General features: G+C 40.1%; 1 protein-coding gene across 3 annotated transcripts in view; it reads right to left on the bottom strand.

Moving 5' to 3' along the window:
• Nucleotides 1–24,357, bottom strand: part of gria4a (glutamate receptor, ionotropic, AMPA 4a) — a 118,397-nt gene extending 94,040 nt beyond the window's left edge. For all 3 annotated transcript variants that reach the window (XM_006802082.3, XM_006802083.3, XM_006802085.2), the window contains exons 1-2: nt 23,973–24,357; nt 18,892–19,050 (exon numbers count right to left, since the gene is read on the bottom strand). In XM_006802082.3, coding sequence (XP_006802145.1) covers nt 18,892–19,050; nt 23,973–24,066 — 253 coding nt within the window. In that variant the 5' untranslated portion in view covers nt 24,067–24,357. The remainder of the gene's footprint in view (nt 1–18,891; nt 19,051–23,972) is intronic.
• Between the last annotated feature and the right edge of the window lie 2,369 nt (nt 24,358–26,726).

Genomic DNA, 26,726 nt, shown 5'->3' with positions numbered 1-26,726 from the left:
TGGAGTTAGGACTGAGAATGTGTCACTGCTGTCATAACACAGACTGAACATGTCACACACAGAGTTTAAAATTTTCATTTCTATATATATATTAATCTAATATATATTCTATTATATTTGACTACAGGTAAGTAGGCTGGAGCCCACTCTACCTATATTAGTCATTTGAATTAGCATCCAGTCGTGCTTTACAATGAAAAGAAACACAGTAGATTTTTGATAAAATAAAAAAATATGTCACTGCTACATGGTTCATATTTCTTTTATTAGCATTTTAATGAGGCTCAGTGGGGGAAATGTGGATGCCACTACTTCTAATATATGTCTGCACTAAGGCAACAGCAACTGAAATAACCACTTGTTATATCTAATGCATGAAGAAGAGCATGCCTGAGCACACTTGTCAGTTCTTGAAGATTGTGTGAGGACTATTTTCTTGGCACACTTTAGGCACCATAATACCAAATGAGCATTGTTTATACACCACACACGACTTGAGTATTACCAGTCCTTCCTGCCAATTCCTGGGTATTGATCTTACACTTTATGATCACGGTGAATCCATCTTCTGATTGGTAATTCCTGTGGGATAATGGTGCATGCCACAAAGCTTAGAATATCTCAAACTAGTTTCTAGAAAATGACAATGAGTTCACTGTCTCCACAGTCACCAGATCTCTTTTGGATTACAACAGACATTTTTAAAACTGATGATAATCACAGCTGTAAGCACAAGTGCTGGTAAATATGTTCTGCTATTGCACAAGATAGTAATACCACAGTGCCACAAACTGCAACACCAATTTAAATAAAAATGCACCTACAATCTCAAAAGAAGCTTTAATATAATTAGACATTTATCAGGACTTTCTGGGTTTGTACAAATTGCTAAGTTAGCCTTGTGGTCCCGAATGATAAGATTTAAATAAATATGGGATTGAAACTTGGGGGGGGGGGAAACACACTTCTGTAGTTTAACCTATTACATAACACATCGTGTACAAATAGCCCCACCAAAGGTGACTAGATGTTGAATTATCCAGAAGAATTACACCAAAATTAAAGTGCAAGTCTTTGGTCTGCAAAGTAACAACTAACTATAGCTGTGTGTGGTGAAGAGCCTTCAAAACAATAATTACAAATACATTCATTTGCCTTGAGTTTTGCATTGATTTTCCTTTACTGGTGCTACCTTATCCATCCTTATTTATTGATAAGGTGTTTTTCAATTCTCAGCTGGTCAATATGCTGATGTAATGTGTTTGGACATTTCCAAAGCATTAAATTCTAGTGGTTTAGACGTCCGACTCTTTTTCTAATATGCTCACAAGCTGGCACACATGCACAATGTAACACATTCTGGAGCATTAAAACCACAAATACAAGCACCACAAGAGCCTACAACTGTGTTTCACTTGGTTTTGCTTTGACATGTTTCTTTATGATTAGAAAAGAAAAACTCCAAAGGAACCTCCGTATGAGGCTGTGAGTTTTGCTATGTGGTGCTGTGCCTAACTTCTGCTGCATGAGCAAAAGTGTCAGAAGTCTGCCTTTGGTTCAGCCAGGAAAATCCTGCTGCGCTCCAACCAGGGTGAAAAAAAGAAACACCAGTATCGAAGACACGCAGTACACACATACAGACGAGTTTGTATCGATGACACAGGGGTTTTCTTTATGTTTGTGTAATTGTGAAAAGAAGAAGGCAGACACACAGAGTGTTCCGGCATAAAAATAGAAGCAGGGGAGTGTCCATCCATCACTGTGACTGTCTGAAGGGCCAGATCGATTGCGCGTGTGTGTCTGCATGTTATTTGATGCACTCCACTACCTCAGACAGAAGAGCCAGAATGTGAGTGGGCAAACTGTGATGTGACTTTTGAAACACAGGCACACATCTTGCCTGGCCTCTCTCTCTCTCTCTCTCTCACACACACACACACACACACACACACACACACACACACACACACACACACACACACACACACAGAGGTAAGGAGATAAATACCAGTGCTCTCAGGAAAAAAAATTGACCTCTAATGTTGGTAAACACACAAAAAAGAATAAGTCCAAGCATACACAGCAGTTGTCTTTCAAGTCATCTAAAGGTTAGATCACTTGCTTTTACCCAATTGCAAAGTGTGTCTGTATATGTCTGTTTATGTGTGCACAAGAGTACCTGTCCCTGTGATAATCAGCACAAACCGCATAATTCATTGTTTTTCTGTATTTCCATGAGAGGCTTTTTCTCTCCTCATATCAGTCCAACTACTGCTCTGATCTGTTTAATAGCTTTTTTCACATCCTATTTTGTCTCTTCCTATTTGTAAGTGTGATGAATTACCTGCTGGTTACCTTGGAATGTGTTACCCTAGCAGAATACCAAAGAGCCATTAGAGATGAATTGGTTCAAGGCTGACACTGACCTTAAGGTTGGCGTAGCCTACAGGCGGAAATGTGGTTTTAACTAACACTGAGAGCAACATGCATGTTTTTTTTCCTTCCTTTTTTCGCACATGCACAAGCACACTCAGCTACACACAGTGTTGGGGAGTAACGGAATACATGTACCGCCGTTACGTATTTAAAATACAAAATATGAGTAACTGTATTCCGTTACAGTTACCGTTTAAAAAGGTCGTATTTAGAATACAGTTACTTTGTTGAAATAAATGGATTACATGGCGGTACTTCCCTGTTTCATATTGTCGCGGGTCAGGACTGTTTGGGTTTTGTTTGACAGCTACGTTCTGCTGTTCCAGGCGGCAGCGTTACGGTTGCCATGGTTACAGGGTGACACTCTCTCTCTGCGTGTTTCCTGGGTGAGAGAGCGACTTTTTGTCGTTGTTGTTGTGCTAAGCTAATAGGCAGAATGCTACAGGTATAGCTCTAAAGAATGTAGCATCATAGGCAGTGTAGCCCGTGCTGCAGGGAGAATGGACTGCCATACACGTTATGTGTCTGTGAGCGAGGGAGGGAGAAAAAGGAAAAGTACGAGCTGTCATCGAGCAAAAACGGGAGCTGGAAGCATGTAAATATAATAATAACCACTGCAGCCAAGAAGAGAGCCTGACGAGCCCAGTTGTAAGTAAGCTATTAAGACTCGACTGTACACCGTGTTCGTGTTTTCCTCCAAAAACAATAAGTTCCGTTGGAGCAGCCTTTCAACGCCTCTCTCTGTCTCTCGCTAGCAAAGTTGACCCAGACAACAAAGTAAAGCTAGTTTTCGGCTACGAGCCCGACACAGAACCCACCGTATTAGCCAGAGGTCCCTTTACTATGGTTCGGCGCCGCGGACCTTCAGTAACAGTAATAAATCACAGCAATAGTACATTCATGTAGTTGTAAACAGCATGATAATATATTAAGTAATCCAAAGTATTCAGAATACGTTACTCTCATTGAGTAACGTAACGGAATACGTTACAGAATACATTTTGGGGCATGTATTCTGTGTTCTGTAATGGAATACATTTTAAAAGTAACCTTCCCAACACTGGCTACACACACGCATTAGGTTTCGCCATTTACAGTGAGAGTGGGAATAATTTAGGAGTAATAGTTCGGCTTAAATAACACAATGGCAAATGCACTTTTTTGTGTGTTTTTGTGTGCTTCTGTGAATGTTAGTGCATGCGTGCAGATAACACCTTGGTGTGTATGTGTGCGTCTGTGCACGCGTGTGTAAAGGTCATGTCTCTCATCTCTAAGTGAGCTTCAGTGAGAAGAGCTGAGTGGCAGCACTCATCAATATTAACTAATGCCCTTCCTTTCATCCACAACATAAATCCATGGAAACAAACTCACACACGTGGGCCTCAGGAAGGTCTTGCTGTTTGTATGTGCGTGTGTGTGATATATAAAATAAATACTTTACATATCACTGTATTTACAGTAAAACAGTGATATACAAAATAAACCATTTGACGAGCTATTGCAGGTTCCACTTTGTGGCAGGTGACGGATGATGTGAAAACGTAGGTGTAGGTTCAGTGTGGGCTTTAGCAGCGAAGGTGTCAGATTGAGTTTAGATAAACACACTACAGACACATCACAGGTTTTGTCCGACACCAAAAGCCTTTTTAACAGCTAATGAGTAATGAGGGAGAGTAATGACAGACAGAGGATGGCGCGAGAGAGAAATAGAAAGTGAGAGAGGAAAAAAATAGCAAGTGTAAATGCGAGGTGAAACCATGTCTTACTGAAAATGGGAAAAAGGGAAAAGGAAAGATGAGGAAAAACATTAAAAAGGCAACAGACACGCACTGTGTTTATGTTTGTAATTCGGTCCGAGTATGTAAACGGACTCTCGTGATGGAGGAAAAGCAAAGCGAGGGGAATTTAAGGAAGAGCACAAAGTCGACAAATGGAAATCCTTTGATCAGAACACGAAAACAACAGCAGTAAAGCCGAGAAAGTGAAGAACAACAGAAAGACGTCACAGACAATTACTGCGAACACGTCTCCATTCAGTATAAACACCCCTGTGTTTTGCTAAGGCGACGCGTAACACTTAAAATCCTCTGTCATCTCTTCTCCAGCTTTTCATCTTCCAAACGCCAGAGCGTGAAAAACAAACACAGAGGAAACAGACTTTTTTTTTCTGTTTACAGCACAGCTATCATGCCTACTGGGAAAATAGAGATCTTAATGAAACACATTAGACAGATAGAAGCAGTTGAGGCACTGTGTGAGTGCATACGAGTGTGTAGGTGTGGGTCAGTGTGTGTGTTTAAGAGACAGAGTCGGCCTTTCATCCAGGAGAAGTCAGATTACCTGGAGGGAACATTGCTATTCACTGAGACATACTGCATGGTCTAATAATATTATTCACTCTTCATTAATACCGGGGCTTGAACAAAACGGCAAGAGAATACAGTGCTGACCCGCGAATCACATCCACCAAAAAAAACAGAAAAAAAAGAAAAAACCTCCATCCACCTGATTGATGTTCTCTGCCTAACCACAGTTAATTGAAATATTTTTTCTCATTGTTGCTTTCACATCACTTGTCTGAACAAGACAAGAACAAAAAAAAAACACACTGCAGTATGTTGTGGGAGGATTTAACTTAACGGTTTAGTGTTGGTAGTCTGCAAAACCTGCAACACGAATGTGGCACAGTGTCTCATCTCGCCTCAAGGTACAGCAGACCCACAAAAAAGAATTTCATTAATATGGGTTTCAGTGCAGCTTTAGCATCAGTCTGACTCCTTAAATGTGGATCCATTGTCCCTTTTTCACTTTTATACCAAAATGTTTTTATATGTCAGACTGGGAATATATTGTTTCTATATATTATCCAAACCACCTATTTCTTTCTTACACAGATACACAAGCGATTATCGCCATTTTGGAATTTCCTGGGAGGCATTTTTAGACAACAGTGATATGTACAAATATTAAGATTTCAGAACAGTGGTGGGACACCTGGCACCCCTGTTGTTGATGCATACACTGGTGTATGAGTGTGTGAACGTTAGCTTAAAAGAGGCGGGGTACACAATCTATCACAGGGCTAACAGAAAGAGACTGACAACCATTTATACCCACACCTGAAGCTAGTTTAGGACAATCAATTTAGCCTAACGCACGCATGCCGCTAACCACCACACGACTATGCCACTCCCGATTCTTTTTTGAAACATTTTAAACAACAAAAATACTCCAAACATCCCGTCCATTACAGCCTTAACTATCTCTGAAGGAGAAATAATCTACTGCCATTAGAAATCCTCTCACTAGGAAGATGCCAGGTCTTCCTAACAGTGGACTTTTTAATGAAAGAATTGAAATACACTGAGAGACCGCATGTTTTATTGTACCACAAAATAAAATCAGATTATCTGAGGCAGTGCGCTGAATCATTGCAACATACTGCGTGATTTAATAATATTGCTTACATTTTGGTAATCACTGAAGAGGCTGTAGTAAAACAAAGCAACCGAGCAATTCTTCAGGGAGCACTTACAGTGATCCACAGGAGCCCCGCACCCTGCACGTAGGCGGCTGTTCAGCAGTTGACCATCAGTGGTTATTTTACAAAAAAGAAATGTGGGGAAAATATGAAAGTCAATACTGTGGTAAGATAGCCAACCACAGATGGTCATGTGCATGTGAACCTAGCGGTCAAGAGAAGTCAAAATGAAATAAATGAGATTTATATCCACACTGTACCGTGAGCGCATTTTCAATGACTGAAAGCACTGAATGACAAATGTTAACATGGGCAGTATTTTAATTTTTTCAATTGTTTGTTGCTCATGTGAAGCCTAAATGCACTAAAATACATCAATGAATAGCTTTAAAGTAAGTGAGACTCACTAATACACAGTTATGACTTGCAGTCTCCACGCTACAAAACTGTTTTTAATGCACTGTGAGGGAGAGCTGACTCTCATGTTCATGTTCAGTTTGGATTCCCTGTAGTTTTATTCAGTACTTACATTTTCCCAAACCATAAATTTTATCACATTCAACCTTTCAGCGTCACCGCTCTTGTCCAGTGATCTATGTATCCACATTCTCCAAGCCCTTAGCCATTGTTCTTTAAAATCTTTCTGACCTGTCACTCTTCCTATTAAAGCTCTCTATTGTGCCTCCCACCACCTCATCTCGGTTTTCCAGGGTGTTGCACTCAAAGTCTCCCTCAGCCTCCCACATATGTCTAGTCTCTAGGCACCCTGGGGTGCAGTCAAACTCTCTTCATCTGAGATTTACCTTAATGATTCATTGGAGTCTATCCGCCAAAAATGCTTTTTTACTTTCACTTTTTTTTCTCTTTTGCAAACAATCTCTTCTCACTGAAATTCATTTATAATTTGACTTAAAACACACTGAATGCTCACTGAACTCCTCCTGTTTTATGTCAGCGTATCGGGCACATCAACTTGCAACAGTGAACACCACAGCTGCTCACACTAGTGAGCGCCAAAATATTTTGACCTCGCTGTGCTCCGTGCACAGCTGACTGCTCAAAGGTCAACTGAGTGAAACATAGTCTGTTTAGATCGCATCATCACTGATACACATAGTGATTATAACACACTGTGTTACAGCCGTGATTTATATCAAAACTCCGTTCATTTCATTTTTTTCTTTTTGAGTCACAGCAGCTTTTAGTAAACTCATCGATACTGATGTTGAGCAAAATTTAAGAGGATTTGTGTAAGCATGATAATTAAAAACCAGTGTTTTTCAATCAGCTGCTGTATGTAATTACATTGGTTGGTCCAAGTCAGGTGTACTCAGAGAAGTTTGTACTTTGCACTCTACAATTTCACCTCAGCATCAAACTTGTGTGCAAACACTAGTATCTCTTTAAAAATGGACTCAAACTGTTTGTGAAGGATTAGGATCTTCAGCTAAAGCTCAACCTTCTGGAAGCAGAAGACTTCATTTCAAAGTCTAAAGGCACTGTGTTAGATTTGGAACAACACCAGGCTATGCATTCCTCCTCCAGGGTTGAGACAGTCAATGTTGATTCTAATGTTAAGGTCTTGTAGTGTCTCAGAGAGAACATTCAAAGGAAACACCCTGAACTGTGTGGTATGAGAAAATGGTCCAGTGGTTCATAAGAACATGATCTTGAAAGCTTCATTAATGTATCATCACAATTCTAGGAACAAAAACTAATATTAACGCAGGACAAAATAGGAACACATGAAACATTTCAAATGTGCATGGCTCACCAAATTAAAGGGATGCTTTTTAAACAGAGAGTAGTATCAAGCCAATTAAATGTGTGGGATGACAGAGGGGGTTGTTAACCCTAACTAACCCTAACCCAACTCCTCCAGGATGGCATATCAATACATGGAGATTGCAGGAAACAGGCAGTTACTCTAGGAGCTCTGGCCAGAGCTGTAGAAGGTCCTTAACCCATCAGCAGAACCGGTATCTGCTTCTTTGTGTGAGGAGGAACAGGATGCGCACTCCGAGAGCACTAAAAAATTACCTCCGATAGGCCGCTGATGTGAATGTGTCTTACAAAAAATCAGAAACAGACTTCATGTGGGTGGCCCAAGGGTCACTGTCTATCACTGTAGAGCCCAACTGGCATTTGCAGAATTGGCAGATCCTGTTCACCCTGAGTACACGTGAGAGACAATAAGAGGTCTGGGAAACTGTGGAGAATGGTATGCCTGGTTTGGTGGTGGGTCAGTTAATGGAGGGACACACAGACCTCTCCAGGCTAGGCAATGTCATCCTGACTGCCATTACTGTAGGTGTCATCTGATGCTACCAAGTTTCACCTCAGACTGTCCAGGAGCTCAGGGCTTCCCTGGTCCAGATTTGGGAGATCACCATTTGTCGTCTCATTAGGAGTATGTCCTTAAATTGCCAGGCATACATACAAGCATGTGGTGGCCGTATTGAACAATTTTGTACGATTAAAATGAATCGCTGCAATGAAATTGCACTAACTTCCCGCATATTTTCACTTTGATTTTTGTATTTGAATTGAGCCCCATGTAGGTTAATAATTTTCATTTCATATCAATAATGTGGCATCCTTTTTTTCCAAATACACTACCCAGTCTATATCACTAAAGACGTCCAGGATGACCCCCCTACCCACCCCCACCCCACTATTGGGATCTGATATGTTTAAAGTTCCTTTGATTTCTTTTTAACAGTGCACATTTATTACTACCTGGAAGTGAACAAAATAATATTTTAGGGACGCTTCCTGTGATGTTTAAATAGAATTAATGTACCACAATATTAGCAATAAACTAGGCAATGTGTCTGGATACCAGGAAAAAGCATTTTTCCTGGTATTTTGGGGATGTGGAATATCAGCACAATTAGAATAATTCAAGACAAGTAACATGAATGAATGTAGGTTTGTTGCAAATTCAATCTCCTTGCTTTTCCAGAGCGTTTTAGATATAACTTCAGTGTACTTCCTCCAGTGTGGTCATTATGAAGACATATAAGCATGCAAAACATCACAAATAAAAAAGATTGTACAGTGCCATTACTGAGCTACTCAAATCATCTACAAGATGACAGAGCCTTTTAATGAAGGAAGTGAGTGAGGTAAAGGCACAGAGTAATGCTGTATACGAGTGGAAAGGTTGGCAAAATCAATGTGTGTCAAGAAGACTGTGTAAAAATTTGTATTTATGTGTGTGTGAGAGTGGGTGGTGTTGAGTTGTAGCCATCTGTTCCAGGAATCTATTTAATCAAAGCTCCAAGCCTGGATATGCAGAGAAAATTTAAACACTGATGAACTCTTTTGAAGCGTGTGGCTACATGTGTGCACACACAGAGCTCATTGTCGTCCGTGCATCAACACCATTTCAATCACTACCTAAATCGGTGCAGCGTATCAGTCATTTTCTTGTCAATAAGAAAGGATCGGGCTTGTTTCCACTTGGCATCTTTAAAGAAACACGTTGGAAACAAGCCCCTGAAAAACAGCAGCGCTAAGAGCTGTTGAGAGAAATGATATCAACCAACCTGAGCAAACTGGAACCCTGGCACACTCGCAATCATTTTAAAGCTACCCGTCACTTGCTGTTGCCTGTTCACCTGTACATTTCTATGACAGATTTGCATTCATAGCATCCTATTCTTTCATTTACTTTGACATGAAATATTCCCCCTGCAAAAAAGTTATATGCAGGCAACATTGTGTTTTTTTTAAGTGGAAGACTTCTGTAATCTACAACTGCGGTATTTCTGTTTATTTATTCATACAGAGCAGGAACTGTGCCGAGCAGAAGGTTTGCAACAGAGAAGGTTTTGCAAGAAATCTAGTACTGAAAAGGCGACAACTCTTTTTTCAACACTTTTTTTTTCAGGGAAAATCTTTGACAATCAGAAAATAACATCTTGTACCAAACAAGCAGTAAAAATCCAGACCATACTGCCCACACCAGCCAAATCTAGATCCACTCATACCCCTATGGGGATTGGTCACATTCGACGCATTCGATGGGAATTGTCTATTCTAGAGCAGGAGTGCCCAAGCTGATAAGGTACAAAGGGTCACTGAACAGTTTGATGAGTATAAAGATGATGTAAATCATATGCTACAGCTTTCACAGTCACCCAATGTTGAAGCAGCTGAAAAGCTGAGAGTTTTCTATTGACTTATTAGACAGCCCACTCCACCACATCATCAAAATTCAAAATAAGACAACATACTTTGGAAGATTGGTGTTTCATCACTCCACTTCATCAAAGGTCCAGAAGCTCAGTGAACCAATGTCACTGCACTTTGAAGCTTCCATCTGACTGAGGCGCTTCATGTTGGGTTTTTACTTTCATTTGTTACCCATCCGTAGGTCTACTGTTTTGCTTTTCACTGCTCACTGCTGGTTATCCATATCCACGGTGATGCAAACACCCAATAAGTTCAGTGTATCAGCAATGTTTTGTTACACTGTGTCATTTATTCTAAAAGTGGGAAGAACAACTAGCAACAGAGCTAAGATTGAACAAATGTGAAGTGTAAGCAGTTTATGATATTTTATCATTATCTATATACGAGTCTGTGTCCATATACTTATTAGATGTGTGAAGGCTGTTTTTTTTTGTGTGATGCATAGGTGGAAAACTCTTAATTGAGAAGACTAATTGCCACCACATCTCTGAGCTGATTAATTTAGGAACAAAGCAAGACGGACACATCAAGGAGAGTCTGACTCCAACAGTTTGACTCAGGCAGGCTGCAGAGATAATCATGTGCAGCCAGCATGTAAACGCAATCTGTTGCAGTCAGTTATTGATTTGTGAATAACTGACTATAGGGAAAATCTATATTAACTTTAGGTGGCAAATGAGGTCATGCATCGCAGCGATAATCAACCAACCACACCACACAGAACTGCACATCCCGCCTAATCATCTTTACAGCTGTGCAGTAATGAATAGAATAGAAAGCAATAGAATAGAATAGAATCTCACTTACACCCAAACACTCATCATTATGTTTTTAAGCTTTGACGCCACAAACAAAGCATAACCACCTATTGTTACAAATCGTTTCCTCTCAATTTCTTCCGTCTCTGCCTCTAATGCACCTTATCACTTTCTGACTATCTTCATCGCACTCTGTCTCAGTGGATTGTTTTGTTTTTCACAGCACACACGCTATCACACACATTAGTGGTGCAAAGGTTTGTAGACGCACACGTACACAAATCAAGCACATGGATTAGCATGATCAAACCCTTGAAAAGAGATAGAGCTCTTTGCCCAGTGGAGTAGTGTGGTTCTCTAGTGGGACACATTAATACAAACATCAATACACACAGCTTTAACAAAGTAAGACACAGAGTCACATCCTACACAGATATATGTGCTGATATAAACAGAAATACAAAGATTGATGGCAGACGAGGATATACGGATGTGTGACACTGCTATGAGAAAATGGTTTGTACTCCTGGGTGACCAGGAGACGTGATGGGGACCGAGGATTTTCATGATCCATTCACACTTTCTGAATGCTAAAATAGAGAGGAACTAGCCAAGGTCAGAGGCAGTATTCCCTATTCAAATTCGAAGTGTTGCTCACCACCCGGAGCAAGAGTCAAGGATTAATTTAGAGATCCATTCGCCACGCCTGTGCAGAGGATAGGCGCAGTAAAATGCAATGAAGAGGAAGAGTCTGAGGAGATGGAAAGACAAGGAGGGAAAAGAGGGAGAAGTGGAAACTGGCGAAGGTGAGAGGGAGGGATGGAACAAAAGTGAAAAGAGTGGGCAAGAAAGTGAGAGAGAGAAAAAAGGTGCAGAGAGAAAGAAGTGGCTCTGCTTGTTACGCGTAGCCTGTGGAGAGAGCAAGAGAGAGAGGGGAAGAGCCGATGGTTTGCATAGAAGAGCCTCCTCTTGCCAACACCTGTGCGTGTATGTGTTTGTTTGTTTGCACACTTGTAAGGTACACATATGATTCACTGAAAATAAACTTGAGCGGTTGTGTTAAGAGCAAGGAAGAAACGGGTCAGTCAGCACAAAAGTGTGGCTTCTTGATGATGGTTCATGAATGTAAATTCCCCTGAACTGCATCAACAGAATCCAAAGACTGAAACCAGATGATTTTGGAGATTCCCTGAATTTTCAGTTATCACAAGGAATTAGATATTTTCAATTAAGAGTGAATGCTTCTTTAGCCTTTGGATAGCAGAGGTGTGACAAGTACTCAGAGAGAACCAATGTAGGCACAGGGAGAACATGCAAACACAGAAAGACACTAGACACTCTGTGAGATATCTGAGAAAAAAATTATCCACCCTCTCTGAGAATATCATTTAACATATTATTAACTATCTATATCTATATCTCTATATCTCTTCATTGGGAAAAAATGTAGTGCTTACATTGAAATATTTAGTCCCAAATCTCCACTTTTTTATGGCACAACAGGGTTTCTGATGGTCACATTTCTAAGTCAGTCAGGCCGATTGATTGCACCTTCATACTCCTCCCCTTACTTTATAAGAAAGCAACCTGATGTTTATTCATTGTGCACCATCCCACTCAATCGCTCAGCTTAACAATGGACTGGAACAGATGCAGTGTGTGAAGGAATCTAAGGGTGGGAGGTTGTAGACTATCAATTTTCCAGTGACTGTAGCTGTATCAACTAATCTATTCATTTATGTGGCTCTGTGGTGCAGTGTGTAGAAACAAACTTGGAAATGACATTGTACACTTTTGATTTATGATTAAATATAACTAGAATTTGACTTCAGTTAAATTTTAGCAATTCCCTTTTGGGGGGAGGGTATGGAATCTCGAAATTCATTTTACTCGCGTAACAAACATAAAACTATTGTCAGGTGATGCTTTAAACATTTCAGATTCTGAAGCATTTATTTGTTCCTGGAAAACAAATTGATATAATATTGTGAAGACAAGCGGTGCATTGTTGTAAAATACTGTATTGATTTTGTACACAGCACCTAGTTAAGAACCCTGGTGGTCGATTTGTTAAAGCTTAATGAGATAAGGAGGTAAAACGGTGCAACACAGTCTCTTGAGAATTTCCCTAAAATAGGATGGATGGACTTTAGAACTGAGTTAACGAGGGAACGTGATATGATGATGCCCTTGAGAGGAAAAACACATATTTTGCGAACAGTTGGATAAATGATAAATAAATTCTTTCTACTTAAAGCTTTCACTTTTCTTTTTTATCAAACTCACCCAATGTCTAGATTCAGCTCACCGAGAGTATCAGTGAAGCTTTATCCCCTCTCAAACACTGGCATAAAAGACACTGCACTCAAACATGCAATCACAAAGACTTGTAAACAAGCACAGGCACACAACTGACTTAAACTGGGGCTTCTAGAAAACAAATAACTAAATGACTATCATACAAAATACACAAGGACATCTCTCAGTCATATGAGTTGAAAACAAGAACAAGGATCACGTTGATCTAACATTCCCTAAACTGTTGGTCAAACTGGCGATGTGACACAAATCAGACTAAAGAAACAGTTATAACAAAACAGTTCTGAACTTTGTGGGAAACAACATTAGTTGATTAGTATAAATTCAACCCAGTCTTGATTGCTGCTCAAATGTGTTAAGGGTTTTAAGTAGAAAAACCTAACACATTTGATAGCAATCAAGAATGGGTGAAAAAATGGGTTAAAAAACAGTCTAAGGTGGTAAATGGCCATTACTGAAATATCAGTTTACCATTCTTCTCTTGGTGATTTCAAAGAAGACCATACTTTAATACTGACTTTTGACCTGATGTGACAAAACTTGAACTTTCTGGAAGATTTGCATCCTGCTACTGGCAAAAGAACAAAACAAAACAGCATTTTATGAAAAGAGCATCATAACAAAAGCCAAGCATGGTGGTGGTAGTGTGATGTTCTGAGGCTGCTTTGCTGCTTCACGAAGTGGACGACTTGTCGTAATTGATGGAACCATGAATGGAACCACCTCACCTCAAACAACTTAAACATTTACAAAGAAAGAACAATACAGTATCCACATCTGAACCAAAGAGTAAAACAGTGAAATGTGGATTATTAAATATTAGGTCTCTCTCCTCCAAGTCTCTGTTAGTACATGACTTAATAATTGATCAACAAATTGATTTACTCTGCCTTACAGAAACCTGGTTGCAGCAGGATGATTATGTTAGTTTAAATGAATCAACACCCCCGAGTCATTCTAACTACCAGAAATCTCGAAGCACAGGTCGAGGGGGCGGTTTGGCAGCAATTTTTCACACCAGTCTATTAATTAATGAAAGACCAAGACAGACTTTTAATTCATTTGAAAGCCTGATGCTTAACATTGTCCACCCCAGCTGTGAAACTCAGAAACCAGTCTTACTTGTTATCATCTATCGTCCACCTGGGCCTTACACAGAGTTTCTGTCTGATTTCTCAGACTTTATATCTAATTTAGTTCTGAGCTCAGATAAAATAATTATTGTGGGTGATTTTAACATCCATGTTGATGCTAAAAATGACAGCCTCAACATGGCATTTAATCTGTTGTTAGACTCAATTGGTTTCTCTCAAAATGTAAAAGAACCCACCCACCACTTTAATCACACTCTAGATCTTGTTTTAACATAGAAACTGAACATTTAACAGTGTTTCCTGAAAACCCTCTCCTGTCTGATCATTTCTTGATAACATTTACATTTACAATAATTGATTACGCAGCAGTGGAGAGTGGACTTTATCAAAGTAGATGTCTTTCTGAAAGCGCTGTAACTAAGTTTAAGAATATAATCCAGCCACTGTTATCATCGTCAATGCCCTGTACCAACACAGAGCAGAGCAGCTATCTGAACGCTACCCCAACAGAGGTCGATTATCTTGTTAATAATTTCACCTCCTCACTACGTACGACTCTGGATACTGTAGCTCCGGTGAAAACTAAGGTCTCTAATCAGAAGTACCTGACCCCGTGGTATAATTCTCAAACACGTACCCTAAAGCAGATGACTCGTAATCTGGAGAGGAAATGGCGTGTCACAAATTTAGAGGATCATCATTTAGCCTGGAGAAATAGTTTGTTGCTTTATAAGAAAGCCCTCCGCAAAGCCAGAACAGCTTACTACTCATCACTGATTGAAGAAAATAAGAACAACCCCAGGTTTCTCTTCAGCACTGTAGCCAGGCTGACAAAAAGTCAGAGCTCTTTTGAGCCAACCATCCCTTTAACGTTAACTAGTGATGACTTCATGAACTTCTTCACAAATAAAATTTTTATCATTAGAGAAAAAATTACCAATAATCATCCCACAGATGTAATATTATCTACAGCTACTCTTAGTTCCATTGATGTTAAGTTAGACTCTTTTTCTCCAATCGATCTTTCTGAGTTAACTTCAATAATTACTTCCTCCAAACCATCAACGTGTCTTTTAGACCCCATTCCTACAAAACTGCTCAAAGAAGTCCTGCCATTGATTAATTCTTCGATCTTATATATGATCAACCTATCTCTAATAATCGGCTATGTACCACAGGCCTTCAAGGTGGCTGCAGTTAAACCTTTACTCAAAAAGCCATCTCTAGACCCAGCAGTCTTAGCTAATTATAGGCCAATCTCCAACCTTCCTTTCATATCAAAAATCCTTGAAAGAGTAGTTGTCAAACAGCTAACAGATCATCTGCAGAGGAATGGTTTATTTGAAGAGTTTCAGTCAGGTTTCAGAGTTCATCACAGCACAGAAACAGCTTTAGTGAAGGTTACAAATGATCTTCTTATGGCCTCTGACAGTGGACTCATCTCTGTGCTTGTCCTTCTTGACCTTAGTGCAGCATTCGATACTGTTGACCATAATATCCTGTTAGAGCGATTAGAACATGCTGTAGGTATTACAGGTATTGCACTGCAGTGGTTTGTATCATATCTATCTAATAGACTCCAATTTGTGCATGTAAATGGAGAGTCCTCTTCACACACTGAGGTTAATTATGGAGTTCCACAGGGTTCAGTGCTAGGACCAATTCTGTTTACATTATACATGCTTCCCCTAGGCAGCATCATTAGAAGACATAGCATACATTTTCACTGCTATGCAGATGACACCCAGCTCTATCTGTCCATAAAGCCAGATAACACACACCAATTAGTTAAACTGCAGGAATGTCTTAAAGACATAAAGACTTGGATGGCCACTAACTTTCTGCTTCTTAACTCAGATAAAACTGAGGTCATTGTACTCGGCGCTGAAAAGCTTAGAAATATGGTATCTAACCAGATTCTTACTCTGGATGGCATTACCTTGGCCTCCAGTAACACTGTGAGGAACCTTGGAGTCATTTTTGACCAGGATATGTCCTTCAACGCACATATTAAACAAATATGTAAGACTGCGTTCTTCCATTTGCGCAACATCTCTAAAATTAGAAATATCCTGTCTCAGAGTGATGCTGAAAAACTAGTTCATGCATTTATTACTTCCAGGCTGGACTACTGCAATTCATTATTATCAGGATGTCCAAAAAACTCACTGAAAAGCCTTCAGTTAATCCAAAATGCTGCAGCAAGAGTACTGACAGGGACTAGAAAGAGAGAGCATATTTCTCCTGTTTTGGCTTCCCTTCATTGGCTTCCTGTTAAATCCAGAATTGAATTCAAAATCCTGCTCTTCACATACAAGGTCTTAAATAATCAGGCCCCATCTTATCTTAATGACCTTGTAGTACCATATTACCCTATTAGAGCACTTCGCTCCCACTCTGCAGGCCTACTTGTTGTTCCTAGAGTATTTAAAAGTAGAATGGGAGGGAGAGCCTTCAGTTTTCAGGCCCCTCTTCTGTGGAACCAGCTTCCAGTTTGGATTCGGGAGACAGACACTATCTCTACTTTTAAGATTAGGCTTAAAACTTTCCTTTTTGCTAAAGCATATAGTTAGGGCTGGACCAGGTGACCCTGAATCCTCCCTTAGTTATGCTGCAATAGATGTAGGCTGCCGGGGGATTCCCATGATGCATTGAGTTTTTCCTTTCCAGTCACCTTTCTCACTCACTATGTGTTAATAGACCTCTCTGTATTGAATCATATCTGTTATTAATCTCTGTCTCTCTTCCACAGCATGTCTTTTATCCTGTCTTCCTTCTCTCACCCCAACCGGTCGCAGCAGATGGCCGCCCCTCCCTGAGCCTGGTTCTGCCGGAGGTTTCTTCCTGTTAAAAGGGAGTTTTTCCTTCCCACTGTCGCCAAAGTGCTTGCTCATAGGGGGTCATATGGGGTCATATGATTGTTGGGCTTTTCTCTGTATCTATGAAGCGCCTTGAGGCGACATTTGTTGTGATTTGGCGCTATATAAATAAAATTGAATTGAATTGAATTGAATTGAATTGAATTGAAGCAGACTTGGGTTACGCAGTACAACAATGATCTGAAAGGTAAGTCCTCCTCTGAATGACTCACAAAGAAAATTAAGGTTTTTGAAGTAGCCTAGTCAAAGTCCAGACTTAAATCCAGTTTCTTAAATCCAAACCTCATACAGAGGTTATCATCAGTGGCTGAATTCCTCTGTAAAGATTTCCTCCACAGCGATGTGAACGACTCATTACCATTTATCATAAACACTTGATTGCAGTCATTGTTCCCAAGGGTGGCGCAACCAGTTATCATTTTATTTTGTTTAATTTTGTGTAATATTAAAATGTGTTTGATGATCTTACACATGTAGATGTGCAAATATGCAAATAAATAAATAAATAAAAATTGCCAACAAAGAAAAATGTGTTAAAGCTAACGCTATCCAGAGCTTAGAGCCTCAAGCCAGCAGCCTCGGTATGAGCAAAGGATCACAGCAGTTAAGAAAAAAATAATGGAGCTGAGTGAAAAAGAGAAAAGGGTGGATGTCCTGTAATCTAGTGAAGTTTTAAACATACTGTAAAATGATGTAAGTACCTGACATGTGATTTTTTAAATAAATAATCACATGTCAAACAAAATAAATCTTATTTTGTTTGGTAAGGTAAGATTGGTCAGGTAAACTCAAAAGCTCATTTTTGGTATTGCTTTCCAATGGCAGAGCACTTTATTTATACTGTCACTTAAATGATTTCATTATGCAAATATTATATTGCATTGAGTGGAATTAAATTTTGTGTCCATATGCTGTCACTTACAATTCTTGGAAAGAAAATAGCTTGTGGCAAAAATCGGTATTCCACAGTTGGGGCTCCTCTAAGAAAAACCCAGAGAAACCTGCAGCATGTGCAGCAGTTCTGACATGTCGCCAACCAGCTGCCCATATAGCCTTGTTAACACTACCTTGCGAGCGCAAACATCGTAAAATCTCTCTCGTAGGCTTCCGGGTCGACAGGGAGTTTGAAGGATTAGATGTCATCCCCTCATGAACAGACAGGGATGGTGAAAGATTAGCTGTCATCTTTCAAAAGATCAGAGAGGACACAAGCACCAACTGTTCCACTCTGTTCTGAACACAAAGGACCCATATTAAACACTGTCTGCAACAGTTCCCAGACTAATTTTATACTTGTAACAGCCTGCAATATTTTGTGATGGGTTATGTTATCCTTTTACAGATGGGAGTGATGATGTGAATAGAAGAGAATGAAATAAATCAGTCTAGGTAACAACTGCCAACAGAATTAACCACTTGACAGTGCTTCAAAATGCCACACAGCAACGACTTTAGCATTTATCACTGTTTCATTGTCTTGTACAGTGTCTAAAATCAGCACTTTAAAACATCAATTTGAAGAAAAAGAAGCTCAAAGCAAAATATGATACTGCGCGTTTAAAATATGGTTACAGTTTGATCCTTTGAACAACTTCAGGTAGAAAATAAAACAAATATTTATCTAAAATGGTAATGACAGATTAGCTAAAGGGAGCAAAGGGCATGGAGAGAGAGGCATACTGTATGCATTTGTTGTTTAACCAGCCACATAGTTAAGTACTTACATGCATTGGTGACTGCAAAGCTGTTGGCAGTCTCTATGTTGTCCACATGTGGAACCAGGTTAAAGGGAGCTTCCGTAGCATTAGGGCTGGTGTTGTGAAGGAAGATAGCTAGTCGAAAAGCTGTATACTCCTGATCAGTATTCCTAATGAACAATCCACCTAGAAAGAGGGACAAAGAGAGAAGAAGAGAGGCCAAGAAGGTAAGAAACATGATTCAAAAGAAAGGAAGTGAGTTATTGTGTGGCGGAGAGGGGTCGGGTGGGAAAAGTCGCGAAAGACGGAGAGTGACAGGTAGAAGAGTAATGAGGGGAACGAAAGATAAATGGGGAGGGCAGAGAAAAACAGAGGAGGGGAGAAGTGAGGAGATAGCCAAGATCTTCATTAGCTTTGTTATAAAAGGTAATTTGTCTTTTAGCACATTCTCGCTCTCTGTCTCACGCACAAACATGAATACCAACACATTTATGGAGGCTCACACTGCAGACTGCATTGATGAAATCTGAGTAAGACAGAGAGGTGGAGAGGAAAGGAGAAGAAAAGAGAAACGACTAAGCTGTCGGCAAAGCCATCAAAGAGATAATGAGTCTGAGAGGACTTAAAAGAAAACAGATCAAAACGGGTCAGCCAAATAAAGGAGGAGGATATGCCATGAAAAAACACAGAGTAACAGAGAGCAAGTGTTAAAAGTCATTGTTTTTTAAAAAAAAATGAGAGCTTCCCCTCATGCAGTTCAGTGAAAGAGAATGAGAAGAAGAGGTAGGAAGAAACAGAAAAGGTAGCTGTATTGCATAAAACAGGAAAAAAGGCCAAATTAACAAGAAGATAAAACTTATACAGATATGTAGAAAAAGAACTAGAGAGATAGATGGGACTGACGCGTTACTACCTGTACTAGAAAGGAAAGAAAAAAAACGGGGGAAAAAGCTGTTAAAGGTCATGTAATCTTTTCCATGCATTCTCAATGGAAAAGATTCTGTTCTTTAACCTTGAAAAAATATGCTACCTGTAATATAACACCAGTAACTTCTAAAATCAACAGAAGAGATCATAAATGTTATAGATATGCTAGGTATTTGCCTTCAGTGAGACTTAAAAGGAACAAAATATGAATTAAATAAGTGGGTGAGACAATGTTTGAAAAGCTCTGAGAGTGACCCACCCGCTAAAAAGAGGAGTGTAGGGAGACATGAAAAGTCTTCCACTGCAGTCTAGTGAAAAACTAAGTACACCCCTTGATTCAGCACCTTTAGAAGCAAAAACTTCACTTCAAAAATAACTTTAATGTAACTTCATCAGTCTCTCACATCACGATAGAGATATTTTGGCCAACTCTTCTTTGCGTTACTGAAATTCAATGAGGTTTGAGGTTTGTTCATGCACAGTTCTGTTAAGGTTCATCTCAGCATTTCAGTCAGTGTGAACGCTGAAATTTGACTGTGTCATTGTAACAGCTTGAGTCTTTTCTTTTTCAGCCGTTCTATTGTAGGTTATTGCTATGCTTGGGATAGTCATCGTCCGGCTGCATGACTCAATATTGGCTAAGGTTTAGCTGTCGAACAGAGGACCTCCCATTTGACTCTAGAACACTTTGGTGTACAGCAGAATTTAAGGACCACTGTGGCTGAAAAACAAGCTCCTTGTTCAAAAAGTCTTGTCATTTGTTCAGGTTCAGCTTTGCAAACCTAAGCAATGCTGTCATGTTCTATTTTGAAGAGGATTTCTCCAGAAAACCCATCAAGGACATACTTATTCAATCTTTTCATTAACTTTTCCATTGGTCTGACCATTTCGCAGTCTAACCATGGTGCAAATTCACTGGGAGGTCCATTCTTTGTGGTATTTGGCCAATTAAAACCCGAATTCTTCAAAATTGTAAACTGGCAAAAGGTCTCTTTTTCTAGAGGTGCTTAAACTTGCTCATGATGAGGTGATCAAATATCTGGCAGCATCTGGCATCTACTTACCTTCCTAATTCCTGTGGAAACATTAAAGGTGTACTTAGTTTTTCACAGGACTGCAAAGAGTGATGTGAAAATGTTTAGGGGTTTTTTTTTCACATCAACTCATATGCAAAGAATAACCCCTTGTAAACTACACATCAGCAGCCTAAGCTATGTTAAGATAACATAACATAGCAAAATTCTATCAGCTAAAACTCTGAAAAAACTGGATTTTTCACCTGATTAACTCCAACAGATGGATGGCAGCAATGAACCTCCAACCACCAAAGAAGAGAGAAAACCAGTGAAATGGTGAAATGGTCTGTTTGACTGAACCATCTGGGATGTTGTGTTGTAAACTGTTTTAAACGTCAATCACAAATGTACTCGGCAGTCAGAAGACAATAAAATTAAGCCACAACCTAAAGGAGCTTTTAGAGCTATCGAGCAGTCAGTGCTGTTAACAGTTATGTCTTGTGTTAGATACATATTAAAATTGTACGTATGAAAGGAACTCGCAGGCACTTTCTTGTATCTTTAAAATACTTAGCAAGAACTTGGATAAGTCATTTATTTAGTGTCATAACTAAAAAACACACCTGTAGCGCTTACTGGCAAGTAGTCCTTTGTAGCGCATCTATAAGTCCTGGCGGTTTGTTGTTTAGCTATAAGTGCTCAGGATCAGGATCTTGCAATTTAACAGGTATTAGAAGGCATGAGCGCATCATTGGAGTTTTAACAGGTTTAAACATGGCTACCTGTCCGTTTTTTGGATTGATTTGAACATTTTATTTAAATTTCCTCAAATTTTAAATGATATAGCACACAGCTGTTTAACCAAGCTGCTCAACTTATATAACCCCAAAGAGAGCACGGAGATCATCTTTCCTGATGCTCTTAGTGCAGCCGAGGCCTTACTTTAAGCATAGAGGGGATCGGGCTTTTGCAGTTGCAGCCTCTAGTGGAAAAACCTGCCACTTGATATTTGTACTGCAGTCTATACAGTCTTTTAAATCCCATCTTAAAACTCCCTTTTTCTATTTTGGATTTTAATTCCAGTTCAGTTGGACTTCCTGTTACTCTTGAGTCCCATTAGTGTCTTTTTTATGTTGTGGTGTCTTTTTTTGGTTTGTTTTAGTCACATTTAATTGTATTTATTTGTTTTTGTGTTTTGTTTTGTTGTGCTTATTTTACTAAGCTAAGATTTTATCTTGTTTGTTTCGTAAAGCACTAGGTCATCCTTGTTGCTTTGTTCTATTGAAATAAAGATTGACATTGACGTTAAGATAATCACATAAATTAATTCTGCCTAACATTACGACTTGAGGAAAACCAACGTAAATTAGTTTGAACCGAGTCAGGCTCAAGTCAACTGAATTGGATTACACGAGCAGACTGTGAAGCCTTGACATTGCTTTGCGAGAGAGAGAGGAGAAGAGGGGTTGAGAAAGGGATGACAGGGGAGGAGTTGGGAGGCAGAGCATATTGAACAAAGCAATTATCACTACATAACATGTCACTTATCTATGTGGCTGCATGTGTCCCTTTAATACATAAGCTTAATACATCAGTAACCATCTCCAAATATCAAGACACACGTCTGTACACATACACAGAGACCTTACAGCTGGAGCATGTGTGGGAACTGCACAAATTTCACAAGAAATAATTTTGTGCAAACATTACAATTTCAACTGAATTGTTGTATGGCTTATGATTAGAAATTCCAAGTGGTTTGTTCAAAAATGAAAATATATTTTAGTTTTAGGGTAAAATATCCTCTGAGAGAACACACACACACACACATATACACACACTTAACACGTACTGAAACTAGATGAGGACGTCATTGCAGTAGTTTGTCAAATAATTTTTTCTACATATTCACATCTTTATCCTTCTTTGTCTCACACTCTCTTTTTCAAACACACGTATGTGAAAAGAAATTGTCTGTGCATCCAGTGACATTACACTTGTGTGCAATGCAGAGATATGCAAATGACTTCTCAAGTAAGCCCGAGAGCCAAGTGGATGATCATGTATGTATATTGGAGTGTTTTAAGGAGGCTGGCCAGAAGGAGGGAAGAAAAGACTGCATGTGTGTGCTTTAGCATGATCGTGTATGCTTCATACAGCATGTAGACGTGTGCAAGCATGTTCACTGTGAGCATGTGTTGTTGAATGTTTAGATGCGTGCTTGACATTTGTAACTACTCAAATGCGCAGAATACACCAGGTGTGCATTACTCTAACTGTATGTGGACAGTGTATGTGTGCACATCCATGCTTGAATATCAGTGCAAATGTGTGTATGTGTGTATGCGTGTACCTGTGTGTATAAAAAACAGGAAATATTTAACGCATTAAGTTTATTGGCAGCTGTAGAGAGACAGAGTCAAGGAGGCGAATCTCATTATAGGACCTCCCAGCTGCCCCCCACAAGGAGTGATGCAGTGCATTCATTATCACACACATGCCTGGCTGGATGTGTGTATGTTTGTGTGTGAAGCAAAGAAGGGGAGGAAGAGATTCTGAGCATGTGTGGTGGTTCATATGAGTAAACCCATGATTCAGATGCAGTTAACTTCATCTCAGATCTATTAGATGGCTTGAAATACAGGCTCATCCCGCACTGACACGGGGTAACTGGAAAAGGGCAGACAGAGAGAGAGAGAGAAAGAGAGAGAGAGTGTGTGTGTGTGTGAGAGAGAGAGAATACTGCAGTGTCTAAACACTGAAGAAGACTAGAAGGGAACAAAGCTCGCTGAAACATTCATGAGCCCCGAACAGCGTTTAAAATACACGCAAATACATTAGAAGGACAGACAGAGTGAAAGCGTTTGTGTGCATTTATAAACCATATGAGTCACAACCGAACCAGCACTAAAATATCTTGGATTAGAAAAATAATAATAAAAGTAAGAAAAGATGAACCACAGAGGGAATGTTCCTATAGTTATATGTTCTTCTGTTCCTTCATTCTTAAGTGAATTTCTCGTGTTTTACAGAATCTTATGGTTTGCTGGGTCCTGGTGCACCTTTTTTTCATGGTGACTGCTGTCCGCTAAAAATCCACCAAAATTCCGCGTAGTGTGTCAGATCTGAGTGTCCGTGCGTAAAATCAGTAATCCTCCAACTCACCTATCTGCACTGAGCTGGGGAAAGCCCCTGTCGCCAGCCCCCAAAGGGTGGAATACACCCCGAGAAAGTGCCAAGAAAAAATTATAATCCTCATTTTTCTTTAATTCAATCCCTTCAGAAACTGTTGAGAGACATCGAGGGAGATGGGGAAGATGCGAAAAGACAGAAAAAGGCGCTAGAAAAAAAAGAGACGGGGAAAAAAGAGAGAAGAAGATAAGAGAGGTTTTATTTTCCCCCGTTTCCCGGGTCGTATTCCTATTCCATGGTGGTTTCGGTCGGTTCTTTCCCTGCAGTGTCCGCTCAGGAGAAAGCTGTGGGTCCGGTGCACATGTGAACACAGGGAGAGAGAAAGAGTGAGGGGAAACTCGTAGAATGATTGGCGAGCAGGAAGAACAGCCTGCATGGAAGAACTGGACATGCGCGCCCAGTCTCTCTCTCTCTCTCTCTCTCTCTTCAGCTCGTCCGCCCCTGCTCTGTCTCTCACTCACTCACTCACTCACCCAGGGTTAGACGGACTGTTTCTCCATCCCCTTCTACATCTTCCACCCTCCTTCTCCGACGTCTTTAGGTTTGCTTGAACCCAAATGGTAAATTCTGGACGGGTTAAAGTGGAGAGAAAAACACAACAACAGAACTCATGTTTAATCTGTCAATGAATGATTCACAAAAGGGGTGCGCGGGGCATAAAGTCAGAAAATCAAAGTGATTCATTTGAAAATGCGACGTTTAACATAAATACTGTTGGGTTTTTTGGGGGTGGTGTTGTTGTTGGTGGGGTTTAAGTCCAAAGTGAGAAAGAGTGACAGAGAACGCGCGCTTGTGAATAACTAATTACATTACGAACCCAATCCATCCTCACGCAGCGCTCCACTCCGCTGTCAGAGCGGAATATGTGTGTCCAACCTGTGCAAACCTGTGAGGGAAACCTCAAGCTCTCTTTAACTACCGCCGTTCGCGCCCCGAGTGCCAGCTAAAATCATCGTTATTTCAACGTCACGACCCCGTGATCGCAAACATCTGCCCAGTGAGGGGAAAACTGCAAATACAAGAGAGACGGTGGGACCATTCCTTGACACGGGCTTATAAAAGTCTGAAATAATGAGATAGTCGGAATAGCTTAGAATAAGGGAATAAAACGGCGGAAAGGGAATCATAGCCCGGAGTACACCGTGTTAGAGTGCGTTATGTTAATGCCGTATCCCATTCAGAGTCGTTTAATCTAGCCTTCCGGTAGCAGGTCGGTAAAACTGACAGACGGTCTGGGATCGCGTAGTTACACGGTGGAGAGCACAGTTTCATTTTTCCAGATGGCAAAACGAAAGGGTTGCTTCACGGCTTGTCCCAGTGAAAGATGTACTCTGCCCGTCTTTGAAGGGTTTTCCCGGTCGGTTGCAAGAACATGCGACTAAATCAAACAGCCTGGAAAAATGCGAGTTCAACATTTTCTTAAATTTTCCACTCTACATCTCTACCCTCCGAGAATGTTAATTCACTTACAATTAAGACTCTCTTTCCGCGATGTAGCAGCATGCAAACGGGTGATTTTATTTGATTTAAAGCTAGAGTTTTTTCCATAGAAGCAAACACTCTGCATCTTATTGTAGCCTGGCCTTATTATTGTGCTTGGATGAACAGGGTGGCATCGTTGATCTTGGCTGGTTGTTTACCCCCATCGGGCAGTATCATGTGCAAGCATTTTATATTCAAAAGCTACACGCTGAGGGTTCATGTATATTCAGAGTCCTGCAAACCAGTGTCCAGCAGTTTGAAGCCTCAAGTTCCTCCACCGCACTGACGAAATCTGTCCATGGTGCTGAAGTCAAACTGCGCTACAGGCAGGCTGACTCGTCACTGCTCTCACACCATGTGCCGCTGAGAGCAAACAATCTGCAGGTATCGCTGAAAACAATCATCACACCAGAACATAATGCTGATGAGTTACTTCCCTCTGGACAAAGGTGTGCTAATTAGTACCTACCTCCTACTGTGACTGTTACTTGGCCGGATGGCATCATTGTGTATGCCACATAAGATACACTTATATATACATTTTCTGACATTTTAATTTAGTCAAGTATGCAAATTGTAGTAATCTACTTGATAATTCCTTGTTTTGGTGAAGTCTAATGTAAACTTATACATAGATATAATTATACCAAGTGTTGCAATGTGGCTGTAATGGAAAGGATCTCATAGGATCTCAGAAATTCAGTAGCACTGCTTACTCATCATATCATGTATATGTGGACTATCTATGTGAACATTTTCTATGTTGCAGACAATACAAATGCATGCCAGAATGGCCTCTGTCCAGACTAAAGCCACAGATCCACTGATCCATTGTGCTGCTTTGTACAAAAGTCACTTGCCAGAGTGGACAGAATGTGGTGTTGGGAACCCAAAGTGAAGATATTTTCTCAGAGTTTTCAGTCCAGGGCTAAGCCATCTGTACAATAATTTGTTGCATGGTAATGGACATTTATTGTGGTTTATTTTGAGCACACAATCACCTCATATTTAAAACTGTGGAGTGTAAATGTCCCGGTCGTTGAATTTAAGCTCACTGAATGTAATAATGGCTTTTACCACTGTCATTTGCCAAGTCACTTTCTGAAACAACGCAATACCATTAGAAATCAACTCTGGACATCAGCGGCTTCAAAAACAACCACTCAGCTTTTTCCCATTACTGATATAGTCATTTTAAACAGTGATGACAATAAATAAAACCCTACAGTAATTTTTAAAAATTTA

This window comes from Neolamprologus brichardi, chromosome 14 (assembly GCF_056152115.1).
Source record: "Neolamprologus brichardi isolate AB-2024 chromosome 14, ASM5615211v1, whole genome shotgun sequence".
Taxonomy (NCBI): domain Eukaryota; kingdom Metazoa; phylum Chordata; class Actinopteri; order Cichliformes; family Cichlidae; genus Neolamprologus; species Neolamprologus brichardi.
The sequence above is the reverse complement of the archived record's forward strand: the minus strand, read 5'-3'. Positions and strand labels throughout refer to the sequence as shown.